This window comes from Lytechinus pictus, chromosome 18, assembly GCF_037042905.1.
Source record: "Lytechinus pictus isolate F3 Inbred chromosome 18, Lp3.0, whole genome shotgun sequence".
Lineage (NCBI taxonomy): Eukaryota > Metazoa > Echinodermata > Echinoidea > Temnopleuroida > Toxopneustidae > Lytechinus > Lytechinus pictus.
In genome coordinates, this window is record NC_087262.1 from 15,526,786 (window position 1) to 15,542,414 (window position 15,629).

At 35.9% G+C, this 15,629-nt stretch overlaps 1 protein-coding gene across 1 annotated transcript; it reads left to right on the plus strand.

Annotated features, from left to right (window-relative positions):
- Positions 1–415: 415 nt before the first annotated feature.
- LOC129282012 (protein Wnt-8b-like) lies at positions 416–7,430 on the plus strand. The gene is made up of 6 exons (XM_054917943.2): positions 416–2,226; positions 2,797–2,833; positions 4,479–4,602; positions 5,060–5,185; positions 5,727–5,869; positions 6,328–7,430. Exons 1-6 carry the CDS (start codon positions 2,141–2,143, stop codon positions 6,895–6,897), a joined length of 1,086 nt encoding a protein of 361 aa, XP_054773918.1. The 5' UTR covers positions 416–2,140; the 3' UTR covers positions 6,898–7,430.
- The last annotated feature ends 8,199 nt before the right edge of the window (positions 7,431–15,629 follow it).

Here is a 15,629-nt window from a genome sequence, read left to right on the forward strand (position 1 = left end):
CATATTTGCTCTGTATATTTCAAGGGAGAATCCTTCATATACATAACTTTGTTAAAAATGTTAATTTGAAACCATCTCATGCCTACATCCATTGTTGCTTGAAAAGAAGTCAAACAAAAAACACCCCAAAGTTTCATCTCGAGGGCCTAACATATTTTATTTTGACAGCTTGCAAAAGCCTTACATATAGTGGCGTATAATGAGCCAAACATTTTGAGGGGGCTAGATATGGCGTATCGAGTAAAATTTATTAAAATTTGCGTGAGAGCGAGCAAAAAAAAGAATTATTACAAAAAATTAAAAATCATCGAATTCTGTGATAGATTTTGACATAACAATTATTCAGAAAATAGTATCATAATTTACCCCTCTCCTTTTATTTGTCTTTCCTTTTCTCTTTTTTTTTCTTGGTCGCGATTTTTTTAGCCCCAAGCCCGTCATCTCTACGCCCCTGCTTACATTCTTTCACTTCATACTAAAAAAAAAAGATTAATCATGATTGTGAGCAACCAAAAATGTGTTTTCATAACAAGGCATAAAGCCTCAAAAGTAAAAGGTTGGGATAGGATCAATAAATTTAGTAATTTCATGTGAATATTTAAGATAACCAGACATAATTGCACTACAAAGACGGTAATAAGATAGAAAATTTGTTTGTTTTTCCAAATACATGTTGAAAATCAAAGTATGACAAGAAAGAACCATCTGTTTTAAGAATGACATGAACAAAATATATACCTCGTATAAATCCCAAGACCTGAAATAGATAGATTGTTATTTGTTATTGATTTTTATTTTTATTCGAGGGTTGTTCCAAAGAGGTCAACGGGCTATATGCCATCATTTAACCAGTAAGATACTTTATTCCAAATTGAATTCTCATTTGTCTATTAAATTCAAGTTCATAATGATATGTTTATAATGTTTGATATTCGTAAAGGGCAAATATATCACACGTGTGATATTTTTGTTATAAATTTGTAGGTCTATAGTAATTATTATTTATCGATGATGTTCATTTACCGATCCACTTTGCCCTCGAAAACAAATAAAATCGGATGACATGATGGTTTGGTCGAATATAATATCAGCATAATTATTTCCCTTCATTATACATAAAAGTACCTTGCCCAAACTCTATCTGTCACGCAAAGACCACAATCTTTCTCAAGATCGAAAAGACAGCCCCTACAAGAAAGATTTATCAACAAATTACCCTTCTTATAAAACGGTAATTTGTCAAGAATGTTTTCTCATCGGACAAAAAAGTTTTCCATTTAGTATGAAAGAAAACGGAGGTATTAGATACTTAGAAAGCTCTTAATCGTACATTCAAAATCTTTTAACTGTGTGCAAGTCTTTCTCCATCTCTATTCACAGAGCTCCATTCCGAGTTTAATCTTTAATCTTAAACTATTAAGTGATTGAATATCTGTCTAAATGCTTGATCTTCTGGTTCGTCATCTTTTTGTTTCCTTTTCAAACAAGCTATCGCCCCGAGGTCACTTTAGATTCCCTGCTCAAAAAAAGGAAGTTTAAAGAAACGCTACCCAAACTTTAAAAAAGCCTAAAATCCCCCCTTTGTTCCTGTAAATTGAAAGCTCGGTGGGCGATCTATTCTTCTATTGCACACGAGAGCGAGTCCTTGCAAAGAGCAGACGATGCGGACAAAAGTACCCCCCAATTTACCCGCCAAAACAATAGCGATGCGCCCATTGCTTTGATCATCTCACGGCTCTATTCACCCGAACATAAGCTGCTTTCTCATTGGCCCACTCAAGCCTTGTCATGCTCGCCGCACCAATGGCAGGCCGTCACCAAGCTATCATGTAAAGGTATCATTTATGCTCTTTTTAATGAGGAGACAGTCAAAAGGTGTGTCGTGGTAATAAAGATGAGCTACATCTCCTGAAAAACTTCATTACCTTTGCGAAGTTCGAATCGTCAACAACTTAGTGTCTGATCACCTCTTAACTTTTGAGAGCTCCACAGCGGGAGATTGTCATTGATACACTACGCCTATAAACATCATCTCATCCTTATCGTGGTTTTAGTTACATTATATTTACTTCTATAACAACTGAGCCTGACATATTTGTGACTTCAGACTTGATTTTTATTTTGGAGTAATTTGGATATCATGGATATCGCTGCGATGTTCGTTCGTCATCTTCTGCTGATCGTTCTCCTCCTCGTCAACGTGCCCGTCTTCCAAGCAATCATCTGGTAAGTTTCCCTTCATAAAAACTTCGTTGATTTTATTTGATTCTACTTGAAAGCTTAAATTTTTTTCAAAATTATACGATTTCAACAGTAACGTTTAAACTTTATGTGTGGGGGATACTAAAAGATATGCGTTTACAGAATGAATATTGTTTTTGTAACAAACTTTAGCAATGACATTGAGACGTCCCCTTTGGATGTATTCCTCCATATTTTTTTCTTTTTAAACCAAACTAACTTGTTAGATAATTTTCATAATTATTGCAATCCATGATGCATAATCGTATATGTTTTCGCTGTAATAATATGTATGTGTGTTGTTTCAGATAGTATGGGTTTTAATATCATCACATTCGCGTATGATACAGTCATCTCTGACACTCTGTACTTTAGGGTTAGGTGGAAATAAGTCTCTTTCTGATATTATGGCTATACCTTAAACATTGTTTATTCAATTTGTGGGGGCTATGTTAAGTTTTAACATTAATTATCAAATCGAGTACGGGAAGGGTAGCGAATGTTGTATTTCGCATCAGTCTAATCTATTTTTTTTATCACCTTATCATTTTGTAGGTCACCAGCAAGCAACGTTCTTTTGGCAGGATCGAAGGTGAGATTAGGTTCCTTAATATTACACATCCTTTCCTTTGAATGTTATCTCTCTATTCCTTAATACTACCCCTCTATTTCTTAATATTCTTGTTATTATCCCTCGATTCCTTATAAATTTTACCCCTTCGTTCTTTGGAATATTTCTTCGATCTAGTAAATTCATTGCTAAGAGTTTTTGGGATACCCATTGCGATTTCTTTTGCGGAAGAACGATTTCCTATCAGTGTTTATTTCCCTTCCTCATGGTCATGATGACGTCATGGCTTTCAAAAGAGCAATATACCAGGATAACCTGTTCAAGCACGTATCACCCCCTCCCGAATTTACCATCCCCTCTTAATTAAAAACCGTAATGGTGCTTTAGAATACGAGTATATAATCAAACCACAACTGTCATTGCCCTCAACTTTAATTAGTCGGTGACTCTTAAAGACATTTTGCTTTTTTGGCTACCGTGTTGTCCGCGCGATTAGCCGGCTTGTGTTAAGAGGTTTACGCTTTTAAAAGCTATCTTCTATTTCACCCCCTTTCACGCACCCCTGTGAACCCTCTTTTTGCCCTCCTATCCAGCACGTCGTAATCTTCCAAAGCACAAAGGGAATAGTTTAGGAAATCAATAGAGATTCCATTAAGGTCTCTTAAATCCTCTGGTTTGTTTCGAATGGCGACGAAATCGTGGTTAGAAGATGGAGCTTTTCTTTTCGTCACGAAATTACACGTGGGAAAAAGCTGCTTTGTGTAGCGTTTGTGTTTAACACTGTGATATGAAATTCCAAGTGGGGGTTCCTCCCAATGCGATTCAATGAAATGCTACTATTCTGCGATCTTAAGTCATAAAGTAGTGGGAAATCTAACAAATCAGAAAGTATTTTGTTATGGCACCAAAATGGGTCTTGATGAAGCGTATTGTGACAACACTTGATATTACAGTTTTTAAGCACATTGATGCTTCTGCTAGGTAGCTTAATGGACTTATACAACTTAAAAATTGACACAGTTGCTATATTAAACCTGTTAATACCCACATGAGAGACAGATGAGGTGATTTTGTGGTACTTAATAAAATGGGGGCATATGGAATAATGTAGGCGTGGATCAGACGGATAAGTCTAAGATTGAAAATATTTCACATTCCGAATTAGAATTCCCATACTCCTGTATCGATGTCTATTCGTATTATGTTCCGCTTGAAATAATTTAATTCGAGATGCTCGAAGAGCATTAATGTACTTGATGGGCTTAAATCTTCTCAAAAGTACAGTTATAAATGTCTCTAGTTGCCGGGATTTCATTTAATCCTCCAAGAAAGAAATTGTCTGTCTGATGTCTATCATTGATGTATATCATTGTAAAATATATACGATATCATGACGTACAAACTGACAAACATTATATCCCACAAAAATCCAATTTGTATATTTTCATAATCATGACTTAATATTAAGTTGTTAAGATTTGATTTGATCTTTTATTCGAGTTATTAGATATTTACATACGTTGCCAAGAACAATAAAGTAGGAAATAGTAGTTGATTCCTTTGCGTATTTGTTTAACTTCATTATTGAGCTCTAATTGAATTTATAATTAATTTTCATTATAAGATGGCTAACCGATGTTTTTCTCTTTCTCGTTTTCTTTTCCAGAGGCACATCACATATATCGATAGTGTATCGGCGGGTATCCAGAACGCAGTACAGGAATGCCAGTTCCAGTTCAAATGGGACAAGTGGAACTGCCCGGAGGCATCCGTCTTCACTAATACACAAGGTATGTATTCATTATCATTTATTTGTTAAAGCATTTCATTTGCCAATTCGAGCAGATTCTGAAATATATACTGCGGATAATTAGATTCATTGGCATGGAGCGTCCATCTTCTTCAGACATCACCATCAAGGAATATACTGTACCGGTACTGTATAACAGATGTCCCCTCTAAAGCGAATGGGTTGTTTACTTACCTCGACCAAATCAAATGATCCTAGTCAATAATTGTTTTAGTTATTCATAGGTTATTCTGAAGGATTTGGACTTAAGTCTTTGTAATAAAATGTAAAGTAAATTACATTTTCGTTTGGTTTTCTGTCATATATTTTTTATGAATATGTGTTGACCATATAAAAATATTCAAGATATTTTATGGATTAACAATGTAAATCTGTCCTATTGATGTAAAAAAAAATTCTTTTCGGATGTACTAACGAAATCGTTCCGTCCTTTTTAGCTAATCGTGAGATGTCGTTCGTCCAAGCTATCGCGTCTGCTGGGGTCATGTACTCGCTGACGAAGAACTGCAGTCAGGGAGCGTTTGACGACTGTGGCTGTGACCACAGACGGAACGGAGATACAGGTATGTGCATGACTGTTTGTTTAGTTTGCATTTTTTCTTATCTTACGATTTCACTAAAACATTTATATAAGGAAGTTAGGAATGGTATTTCAATTTCAACCACACACGTGTGCAGTACCATTGAATTGATTTGTCAAAGAAGAATACCAGTCATGCCGATTTTCAATCCCTCTTTGTTTTGCTATAGCATAGCTAAATCTATTCTTAGATGGTCTAATTTTTATACGCATTAAACATTGATGGTCACGGTTTTCTACATAATTTGTATATCATCATTATATATCATTAAGTGGCATATACATTGTCCACATTTTCTCTTCAGTGCTGTTTTTAAAATCTTTAGATCGAGTAGATTATGGACCTACATGGAAATGAAATGAAGAATGGAAAAGTGAATGGAATGAGGGAATTCTCCCAATTGAATTAAAATTTCTGCATCTTATTTAGTCGTTATAATTTAGCGAATTTGAATTCTTTTTAAATGTTTTTGTCTTTATATTAACTAGAGTATTATTTTTTTTTATTTCCTTGTCATATTTAGGCGGTGAAGGTTGGACATGGGGCGGCTGCAGTGACAACGTAAGATTCGGCGAACGAATGGCAGAGGACATCATGGACGATGCTGAAAAGTCGGAGGGCGCCGTCACCGTCATGAACATGCACAACAACGAAGCTGGCCGAAAGGTAATTTTCGACAAATTAACCTCTTAATGTTTGTTTGACAATTGAGATCTTTATGGAGTTCGCCTTGATCATTAAGCAAAATGATCAAGTTATTTTTTTAGAAAAGGATAATTTTGTTCTCTTTTGCAAGCTTTATTTATCAAACATTCAAAAATTCCAACGATAATTTCATATTCATACAGAATGATGTTCTGGACGTATTGCCCCCGGCCCAGATTAACATTTTTGGTACATCGACATTCATTTAGAAGATAAATAAATATTTTTTTCTCTATACAGAACCATAGCAAATATTTTATTTACAAAGGCATTACTATTTTTCTTTGAAACAAACATATTCAACCTGTTATGGCAATTAATGGTATAAAAATGACAACGACTTTTAACCCTTTTCTAAATTCTAATCAATGTTATATCTTATGCTGATTATGTTTCCTTTTCTTGTTTTCGATCAACAGGCTGTGAAGCAAACCCTTCAGCGAACTTGTAAGTGTCATGGTGTCTCCGGATCTTGCTCTCTTCAAACCTGTTGGAACCACGTCGCCAACTTCCGAGTCATCGGTGACGAGATTAAGCGAAAGTACTTCAAGGCCGTACGCGTCGACTTCGTCAGCGGGAAACTCATCGACGGCAACCGCGCAGCAGATGACCGCTTCCCCCGAACCGTCATGACCGCGTCCCTCAACCGCCGTGACCTCGTCTTCCTGGACCAGTCCCCCGACTACTGCCGCGCCAACCTGACCATCGGCATCAGCGGTACCGCCGGCAGAGAGTGCATGGTGCGTGAGGACGTCGAAGTCTCGTCGTCGTCGTTCAACAAGGAATCGCCGTCGTCGTTTCGCTGGGTGAAGCAGAGCTGCAGCAGACTGTGTAGGAGCTGTGGCATGGAGATCCGCAAGACTGAGGTCGTCATCACATCAAGCTGCAACTGCAACTTCGTTTGGTGCTGTCAGGTGAAGTGCGACACCTGCAGGCGAACTGTGACCAGGCGAACGTGTCATCCAGTCGGATCTGCTCTGGGTCGTTAGAAGTATTCGATCTTGAAATGAACTTTCTCGGTCAAGCTGGACGCATTTTTGAAGACTCTTTATTTGATGTCAGAAGAAACTGTATACCAAACACCTTGCATTCTACGTTCTTTTGATATAAAACTGTAATATCTTTAAAATGGAAACTGGTTTTTCATCAATTATTTTTGTAGGCCTTGAATTTACGCAATTAACATAACGTTTCTGAAGGTATTATTCTGCTAGCTACCTTAATGAAAAAAGGCGAAGTTTGATATTGTCTTATTTTACGAAATGCCATATTATCTCTTTACTTTCGTCCTATGGTTTCCTGATTGTATATTAATGCCTAATACACGGGAATGTATTTTGTATATAATGTAATTAATATAAATGACTATTTTGTAATATTGGTGGATGGATTTGAATCGAAGGTCTTAGTTGACTTATCTTTCGCTGCCTTATTTTTCTAATTACTTTGTTTAAACTTGCCAGGTATATTGATGTTCATGTGGATTTTAAGGAAAATACATTTGAATGCATTTGAAACGTGATTTAATTCTGCATCGCATTTTTGTTGTTTCCAGTGTGAACTACGATTTCAGTGAATTTGTGTGATGAGGAGCTGAAGGAAAACTTTATAGTGTATCTTATACCGTCTTACCACTTTTTATCATGATCATCCTCACCCTCATCATCCTCAACATCAACACTCATCATCATCATCATCCTCAACATCAACACTCATCATCATCAACATCAACACTCATCATCATCCTCAACATCAACTCTCATCATCATCCTCAACATCAACACTCATCATCATCAACATCCTCAACATCAACACTCATCATCCTCATCCTCAACACTCATCATCATCATCATCCTGAACATCAACACTCATCATCATCATCCTCTACATCAACTCTCATCATCCTCCTCATCCTCAACACTCATCAACACTCATCATCATCCTCAACATCAACACTCATCATCATCATCCTCAACATCAACACTCATCATCATCATCATCCTCAACATCAACTCTCATCATCATCCTCAACATCAACACTCATCATCGTCATAACCACCACCACATTATCAGCAGCACCCTTATCATTGTCATTATGAATGAGAGAATGACGACTCTCACAAGGGGTATATCATGTATATAGTGGAGATAAAGGATGACAGATACATAGTGGGAGGGGGAGCTGGCGGGTGTTTCATAAAGCTGTAAGTTAGTTAGTTAAGAGCGACTAGTGAACCTTTCTAACGACTAGTGAACTTTTCTAACGTGCTAGATAATCACCAATGAACGTTTAATGGTGAACATCATTTACCGCAAGACAGGATCACCAGTCGTTCTTATTAAAGTCGCTCTTAACTTTAAGATCAGCTTTATGAAACGGCCCAAGGAATAACAGTATGAACGGATAGAGCGATGAGATATAGGAAGAGTGAGCCTGTGATTGGGAGGGGGGGGGGGGGCTTTATAATACATTGACAGAGAGAGAGTGAGCATGGAGAGGGAGAGAGATAGGTAGACAAAAAAGACTGGACAATATAGAGCAAGTAGATGGGGGGGGGGGTTGATGAACAGGTTAGGAGAGTTGAATGCCAAAAATGCACCAATTTCCATAATCATTACAAAATGATGCATTTCATAATGAAAACCAAATAATGAAACATTTTTCCAGATACTGGTCATATTGGTTAACTATATAAATATGTATGAATTGATTTTCTTCTTTAATAATGAAAACAATTCTTATTGAAATTTCAAAATAGTATATATCATAATATTGGACATCGATGTAAAATTAAAAACTAGTTTAAATATCCGATCAATTCATATGCCTACATTAAATCTGGTTGTAAAGCATTTTGTCTTGGTATCTTCAAATCATGTGTGGCTAAATGTGTGGGTGTGGTAATGAGAGAGAATTAAAGGGATGGTCCAGGCTGGAAATATTTTTATCTCAATAAACAGAGTGCAATTCACAGAGCAAAATGATGAAAATTTCATCAGAATCGGATCACAGAATTTATTGAATTATAAAGATTTGCATTATTCCTGTGAAAAAGTTTTAGGCATGTCTTCATGAATATTCATTAGGTGGGCTGATGATGTCATATCCCCACTTGTTCTTTTGTATTTTATTATATGAAATTAGGTTTATTCAACATTTTTATATCAAGAACTAAAACAATTGGTTTGACAACTGATTAAGTGCATTGGTTATCTATTGCCGCAACTTATTTTATCATAATGCAATAACATAAGAAAAAGGAAAGTGGGGGTGTTACATCATCAGCCCACCTAATGAATATTCATGACGATGTGCATATGAGTGTTTACACAAAATATTGATAAACTTTAAAATTCAATAACTTCGTTATTTGTTATCCGATTTTGATGAAATTTTCAGCATTTTGCTCTGTGAAAATTACTATTATTCATTTAAACATAAATATTATCAGCCCGGACCATCCCTTTAAAAAGAGAGAATGAGAGTCTGTGAGAGAGAGGAAGAGATAGAGAGAGGGGGGGTTGGACACGTAATGAGACAAATAAAATCCGAGGAATGGAAAGAAAAAGAAAGTTAAATGTTAAACTTGCCTGATATCTTATCTTCTTTAACAAAAAATCCAGGAACGCTTTAACAAGTGTCATCTCAATACGTACTTTGCAAGAATTGTGATTTGTCTCTTTCGTTCTGAGTACCCCGAGAGCCAATCTAGTAAACATTGTTTCGTTTGTAAAGAAACACTCCAATCTCAAGAACTTTCGAGTCAATAAACCATTGGCGAGTCACCCCTCAAAGCGGTATTATTTTCTTTCAGACCCGAAAACAACTTTCTTTCTTCACAAAAACTTGACTGGTTGATCAATGCCCCAAATTATTCATGGACATACGGTGATTCATGCGTGTTTTTAGATGTAAATGTCATTTTCGACACGTATTCTCCAGCGACGCATGAAGCCTTGAATGAGCCAAGATTTCTGAGGGTGCCATAGGGCAAAAGTCCTCAACAGTCGCGAGGGAACGAAGTGAGCGAGCAAAATTGTGGCCTTTTTAATACTAAAATCTCATTTTGTAATGCATTTTGACACAATTATTATTGAGAAAATATTGATATTAATAGCATCACCCTTTTCATTTCCGTTTCCTTCCTTTTGATTTTCTTGGTCGTGATACTTTGGGGATCCATGACCCGTACAAGCACCCCTTATATCTGTACACCATGGTAACATCTTTAACTTAAGCCCCTTCACCTTCCTCGTATAACAGATCTTTGTTAGACAAAAGTCCGTCCTATTTTGAATGAGAGCCTTCTAATTTTTACTTATCAGACGCTTAAAAAAGGAACGACCCACCTTTTCCTAATGACATACGGCATAGTTAAAACTCCTAACTACCGTATAGATGACAGCGTTACAATACTTTCTGAACTTTGTAATACCACAACTTGATCTTTGGGTTGCTTCATACAAAGCTCGAGTTAAGAAGTTTTATGGATGGCTAAATAGTTTAACCTAATTTTTTATATTAAGAGATTGGTGATGGAATATCGTCACAAAGTTTATGATATTGTTAGACAGGGTAAACCACATAGGAGGGGGGTTCCAAGTGATGATAAGAAATGAAAAAGGAGGTAGGAAAAGTGAACATGAAGAAAGAGTATAAACGAGATTGCTGTAACGTACGCGCGTTACTCTACAATATACCACAACAAGAAATAATTGAGATGACCACATACTTTGTAATGTTGGATCTCAATATCATCATGATCATTGAGAATATTGTGGATCAGAGGCCCTATGTATTTTGTAAGCATGTTTAAAAGTGATTTACGAGAAATTACCAGTCAATAGTTGGTCGCATTTAAAAGATATATGTATATTTCTTGACCCCGAAACTGATATAGAAATGAAACCTATGAGATATCCTTTGGGATGGTCATCATTATTGGTCGTAAATAATGTACATGTCCTGTAAGCACTGGCCTTCAAGTAATAGTAAATGAATAATTATGAGAATGTGATAAAGTATTCACTAACTCATACATTTTCTGCCTCAGATACACCGGCGAAACCAACCATTGACCGATACCAATTTTAACGTTACTTCCAATGACACACCATCGGTCGGTTTGGAGTCGGTTCCATTGGTGTGACTGACGAATTACAAACTCGTCCTATTTGATAATGGAAGAAGACATATTACTTCGCGTCGGCACCAGAATACCATTGTCCACGTTGTCCGAGTGGAGTTAATACCCCAAGGTATCTATTAAAGCTAAGCTCTTGGACGGTGTTGAGGGTGGCTTAAGCAACGGGATAAGACGAACCGATAGAATGACTAAGTGCAAAGGACTCAAAAGATAACAAGACTTATTTTCATCTTGAGGTATTTACATTTTTCCTGCGATACGCCGTCGTCAAACCAACGAGACAGTGAAGCAACCGAATTTGAATTTATGTTTCAAGAAATGGTCATATAAGATTGATCATTTCGTAGTCCACATGGAGATGGTTAATATATTGTCTTAAACAGAAGTGTAATTTCTTGTTTTTTGTTTTGATATATACCTGTGAAATTCTGAAAGATTTGGAAAAGACGCGAGTTCAACAAGTGAAAGGCAACAGAATACTGGACCAATTTGGGAATACCGGTAAACTTTTTCGTATAACGCGCTCTCATTGAACGCGTGCATTATGACTTTATCCCCGAAAGAGGTAAGTATTTATTTTTTTTAAATGATAACTTTTGGATGTCTTCAAATTTTGTTGCAGATGAATATACCATAGATGTCGTTGTATCTTCAACCAATAAGAAATGTTTATTATGTACAAGTTTCGTTTTTTATATAATTTTTTTTTACTTCAGTTTTTTTAATCAAATAATGAATTTGTACATTTTTATCGTAATAAAGTTTTATAGACTAGATGTTCAGAGACTGTATTTTTTTTCTTTGGGCCGATGACACATTGTATTTGATTTTAGCCTTGTTACCAGCGGCAACATGACATCAGCTTCTCTCTACTTAAGATGGTGTCCAATCTGATTTCTGAATATTATTTGCCTCATTGGAATGTCGATCCTGATTATTTTTAATGCCATTAATCAGACTCCTTCAAAATAAAACCCTGCGATGGTCGCGATTTACGGTCATGATCTCTATGATTAAGATCATCAAAGATGAATTTTTCACATTCTGCAGCAGTCTACATTTTTCAATAATATCCCTATTTCTGTTTTTACATTTGTCATGATTTCCTATTTTACATTGACTGCATGTTATTTTCTGATGTTCCTGTTTTTGCAGGCAAGATGGAAATTTATTCGAGCCATTCGGATGATCATCATGCAAAATGCAATGAACAAGTAAGTAAATGAAATTATTTTAAATTTGAGTGAAAAGGGAAATTATTTTTGACATATTTTTACCGGATGGTTAGCAATAAATGTTATACTAGTATAGCATGCATGTCATAGCAGGCGTGTCAAATTTATTCATTGTCCGTTTCTTTCTTTTTTCTTCCTCACAATCTCTGCTTTCTTTCCTTTTTCTCCTCATCCATTCCGTTTTCACATTCCTTTTCCCACATTTTCTTATTTCTTTCTTCATTTTCTTTCTCTCTATCTTCTTTCTTTCGATTCTTGATTCTTTTCCCTTTACTCCATCCGTGCATCCCCTCTCTTTTTTTGTCATTTATATTTATCATCATTTTGGTCATTTTTTTCTTATTTGTTTATATCGGGTTTATTGTTCTAATTCTCTTTCTTCTCATGTTTTTTCCTGGTTAGTTTTATTGTTTTATTTACACAATCCTTATTATCATAGTAGTCCCATCTCGATGGCGGCCTTGTGTTAAGTAAGGCCAGAAAGCTGTTTCGTTCCAGATACCTGTATATTTTCAGGATGATGAATTGATATAATGTTGGGATGAAGATGGTTGAGAAACAGTTATAATAATAATAATAATAAACAGTTCTTGTATAGCGCATATCACAATTATGAATAATGTCTCTATATGCGCTTCCAAAGGACTTGGATATTATTGCCCCAGCTGTATAGCTTGGCAGCCGTAATTACTATAAGATTATAGCGCACACGCATTTCAAGGAATAAATTCCTTTCACCTCACCTGGGTTGAGTGCAGCACAATGTGGATAAATTTCTTGCCGAAGGAAATTACGCCATGGCTGGGATTCGAACCCACGACCCTCTGTTTCAAAGTCCAGAGACTAATCCACTGGGCTACAACGCTCCACTAATTTATAAATGAGTTCGCATTCGGTTATCCTGTTCTTTACCAGCGACTTGCCCGTAACGTCATTTATCATTACACATCCAATTTAATTTTGCTGAAATGTTTATTGGTCCTATTTGATTTTCAGATTTTTAAAAAATCAACTTGATGTTTGGTGGATTCGGCCTCGGGTTTATATACAGTACCCTTGATAGGATAAGAACGTAAAAAACTTATACGGCTTTATGACTTTTTTACAAACTGACCCTAAAATATTGTAAAGTGTGCCCTTTTCGGGTCAGCATATCATGGAATTCATCTCGCGCTTCGCGCTTGCCTATAGACTGTTTACTTAGTTATAGATACGCATCCTGTTCTACAAAAAGTGCCTAAAATGTTTTCAGGTCTAATATTATAATGAAATTTTTATTTCGCGCTTCGCGCTCACACTAGCTGTTCAAGGCACCCCGTTCATGAATGCAACAAGTGCTATAATGTCGTCGGATGTGTGAATAACATACACTTTACGTCTGTAATGTATTGGTTATGAGACACAGAGTGTCCATTATCATGATTAAATATAGAGAGTAAGCTTGATTTGCATATATTATATTCAACGTTTTTTTTTCTATTTGTTCAGATGTCTGTGATTGATGTGGTTTGGATGATGATTACATAACCAATTCTCTGGGTTTGTGCATTGTGGAAATAGCTGCACCAAGGTGTGGAATTTATCGAGATCGGTTTGCATTAGAAGGAGGTGGGGGGATTCCATAATCATGATAAGTAAGCAATAAACATGAGAATTGAGAGACCTTGTTCTAGTTTAATGAAACGAAAGAAAATATGTATCCGCAAATTAAACACTGTGGCCTACCGAATAATATTGTATCTGATGTAAAAAAAAGAAATAAGAGAAACAAAAACTTTGTGCATTAATGAGAGTCTCATGGTTACTTTAATATAAAGTGAAATAGTGAAAGGGAGGGGTGGTGGAGCGGGGGAGAGGAGGAACACAGAATGTGAAAGAGAGATGGGAAGGGGGATTCTTGTAATCGAAATATTTATTCAACTATACATTCAATTTCTTCTCAGAGTAAATTGTAATTGAATAAATACGAGCAGAATAACCGGCAATAGTATTTATATAATTGCAACAATTACATTTATTGATCTCATGTGACACCTACATGCGTATTTGGTACATCATTCACAAACTGAACGAAATGAAATATATAAACCATATATAAACATAAACTTCTTTGTGTCTTGAACGAAAGATCAGTTCAATTACCAGAATAATTTCACAAAAATATCGAGTAATAAAAGCCCATATAGTAAATGCACATACTTTATTGTTACAATCGATTTGCTTAATAATTTTCGTAATTTTTTTTAAATTGTGCTCATTAATTCACACGGCTGACAGTGCATGTACAAATTGAAGCAAAATGAATTGAACGTGGCATCACTGTATACTAGAGGTGGTAGCGCAGGTAAATAGGTAAATGCACCTTTTCACATTAATTCAGAATGTTTGTTTGGCCAACCACTCCAATAATTCTCAAGTGGTAATGAACGTATCAAATAAGAGGAGGAAAGAGAAGAAATAAAAATAATGAAAAAAGACGAATATTCAAAAGCGTTTGCTGAATATATACTTTTTTCCTAATTAAATGAAAAATAAAGTTGCCATTTCGTTCCCTGACTCTCCCTCTGTATCGGGGTACCTTGGCACCGCCCCTGAATGCTTCAAGCATGAACATAATTATAATTTCGTATTGTTGAACAACGGCCATACGCATAAAATTTTCTTTAAACTGAATTACGTTCCCATGTCCCAACAACTTTCAATAATGTTTTTCTAATATTTGAATTTGTCTAATCAACCCTGAGGTGATCAAATTCTAAGCTTGATGAAACATAATTATATTAGGACCTTTCCTCTTTCATCAAACGAAGGGACGGTGGCACGTGAATATTAAAATGCTGCAGTATGACCGACCGAGAGTCAATTTGTCCAAGAATTTACTTTTTTCTGGGGTTTTATTCAAAGGTGTTCTTTCCATTCGGTCTTGATGTTCGATGGAGTGTAAGAAACGCTGGCACAGGGACCTGGGAACGATTTTTTCAGTGGGGGTGCTGAAATCTCTCCTCAAAGGTGGGGGGGGACACAATTGAGTTTTCCATAATTACACACACACACACACCTCTAAGGGCACCACACACACACACACAGCCTCCCTCACACACACACACACCCTCACACACACACACACACATATATATATATATATATATATATATATATATATATATATATATATATATATATATATATATATATATATATATATATATATATATATATGTTCATATATATGCCAGTCACTTCTTAGATTTCAGGCTTCTTAAAAAAGAACATAGATATATAATTAGATATAAAATTAGATAACTCGAGCGCGAAGCACGAGCTATTTTTTTGGGGGAA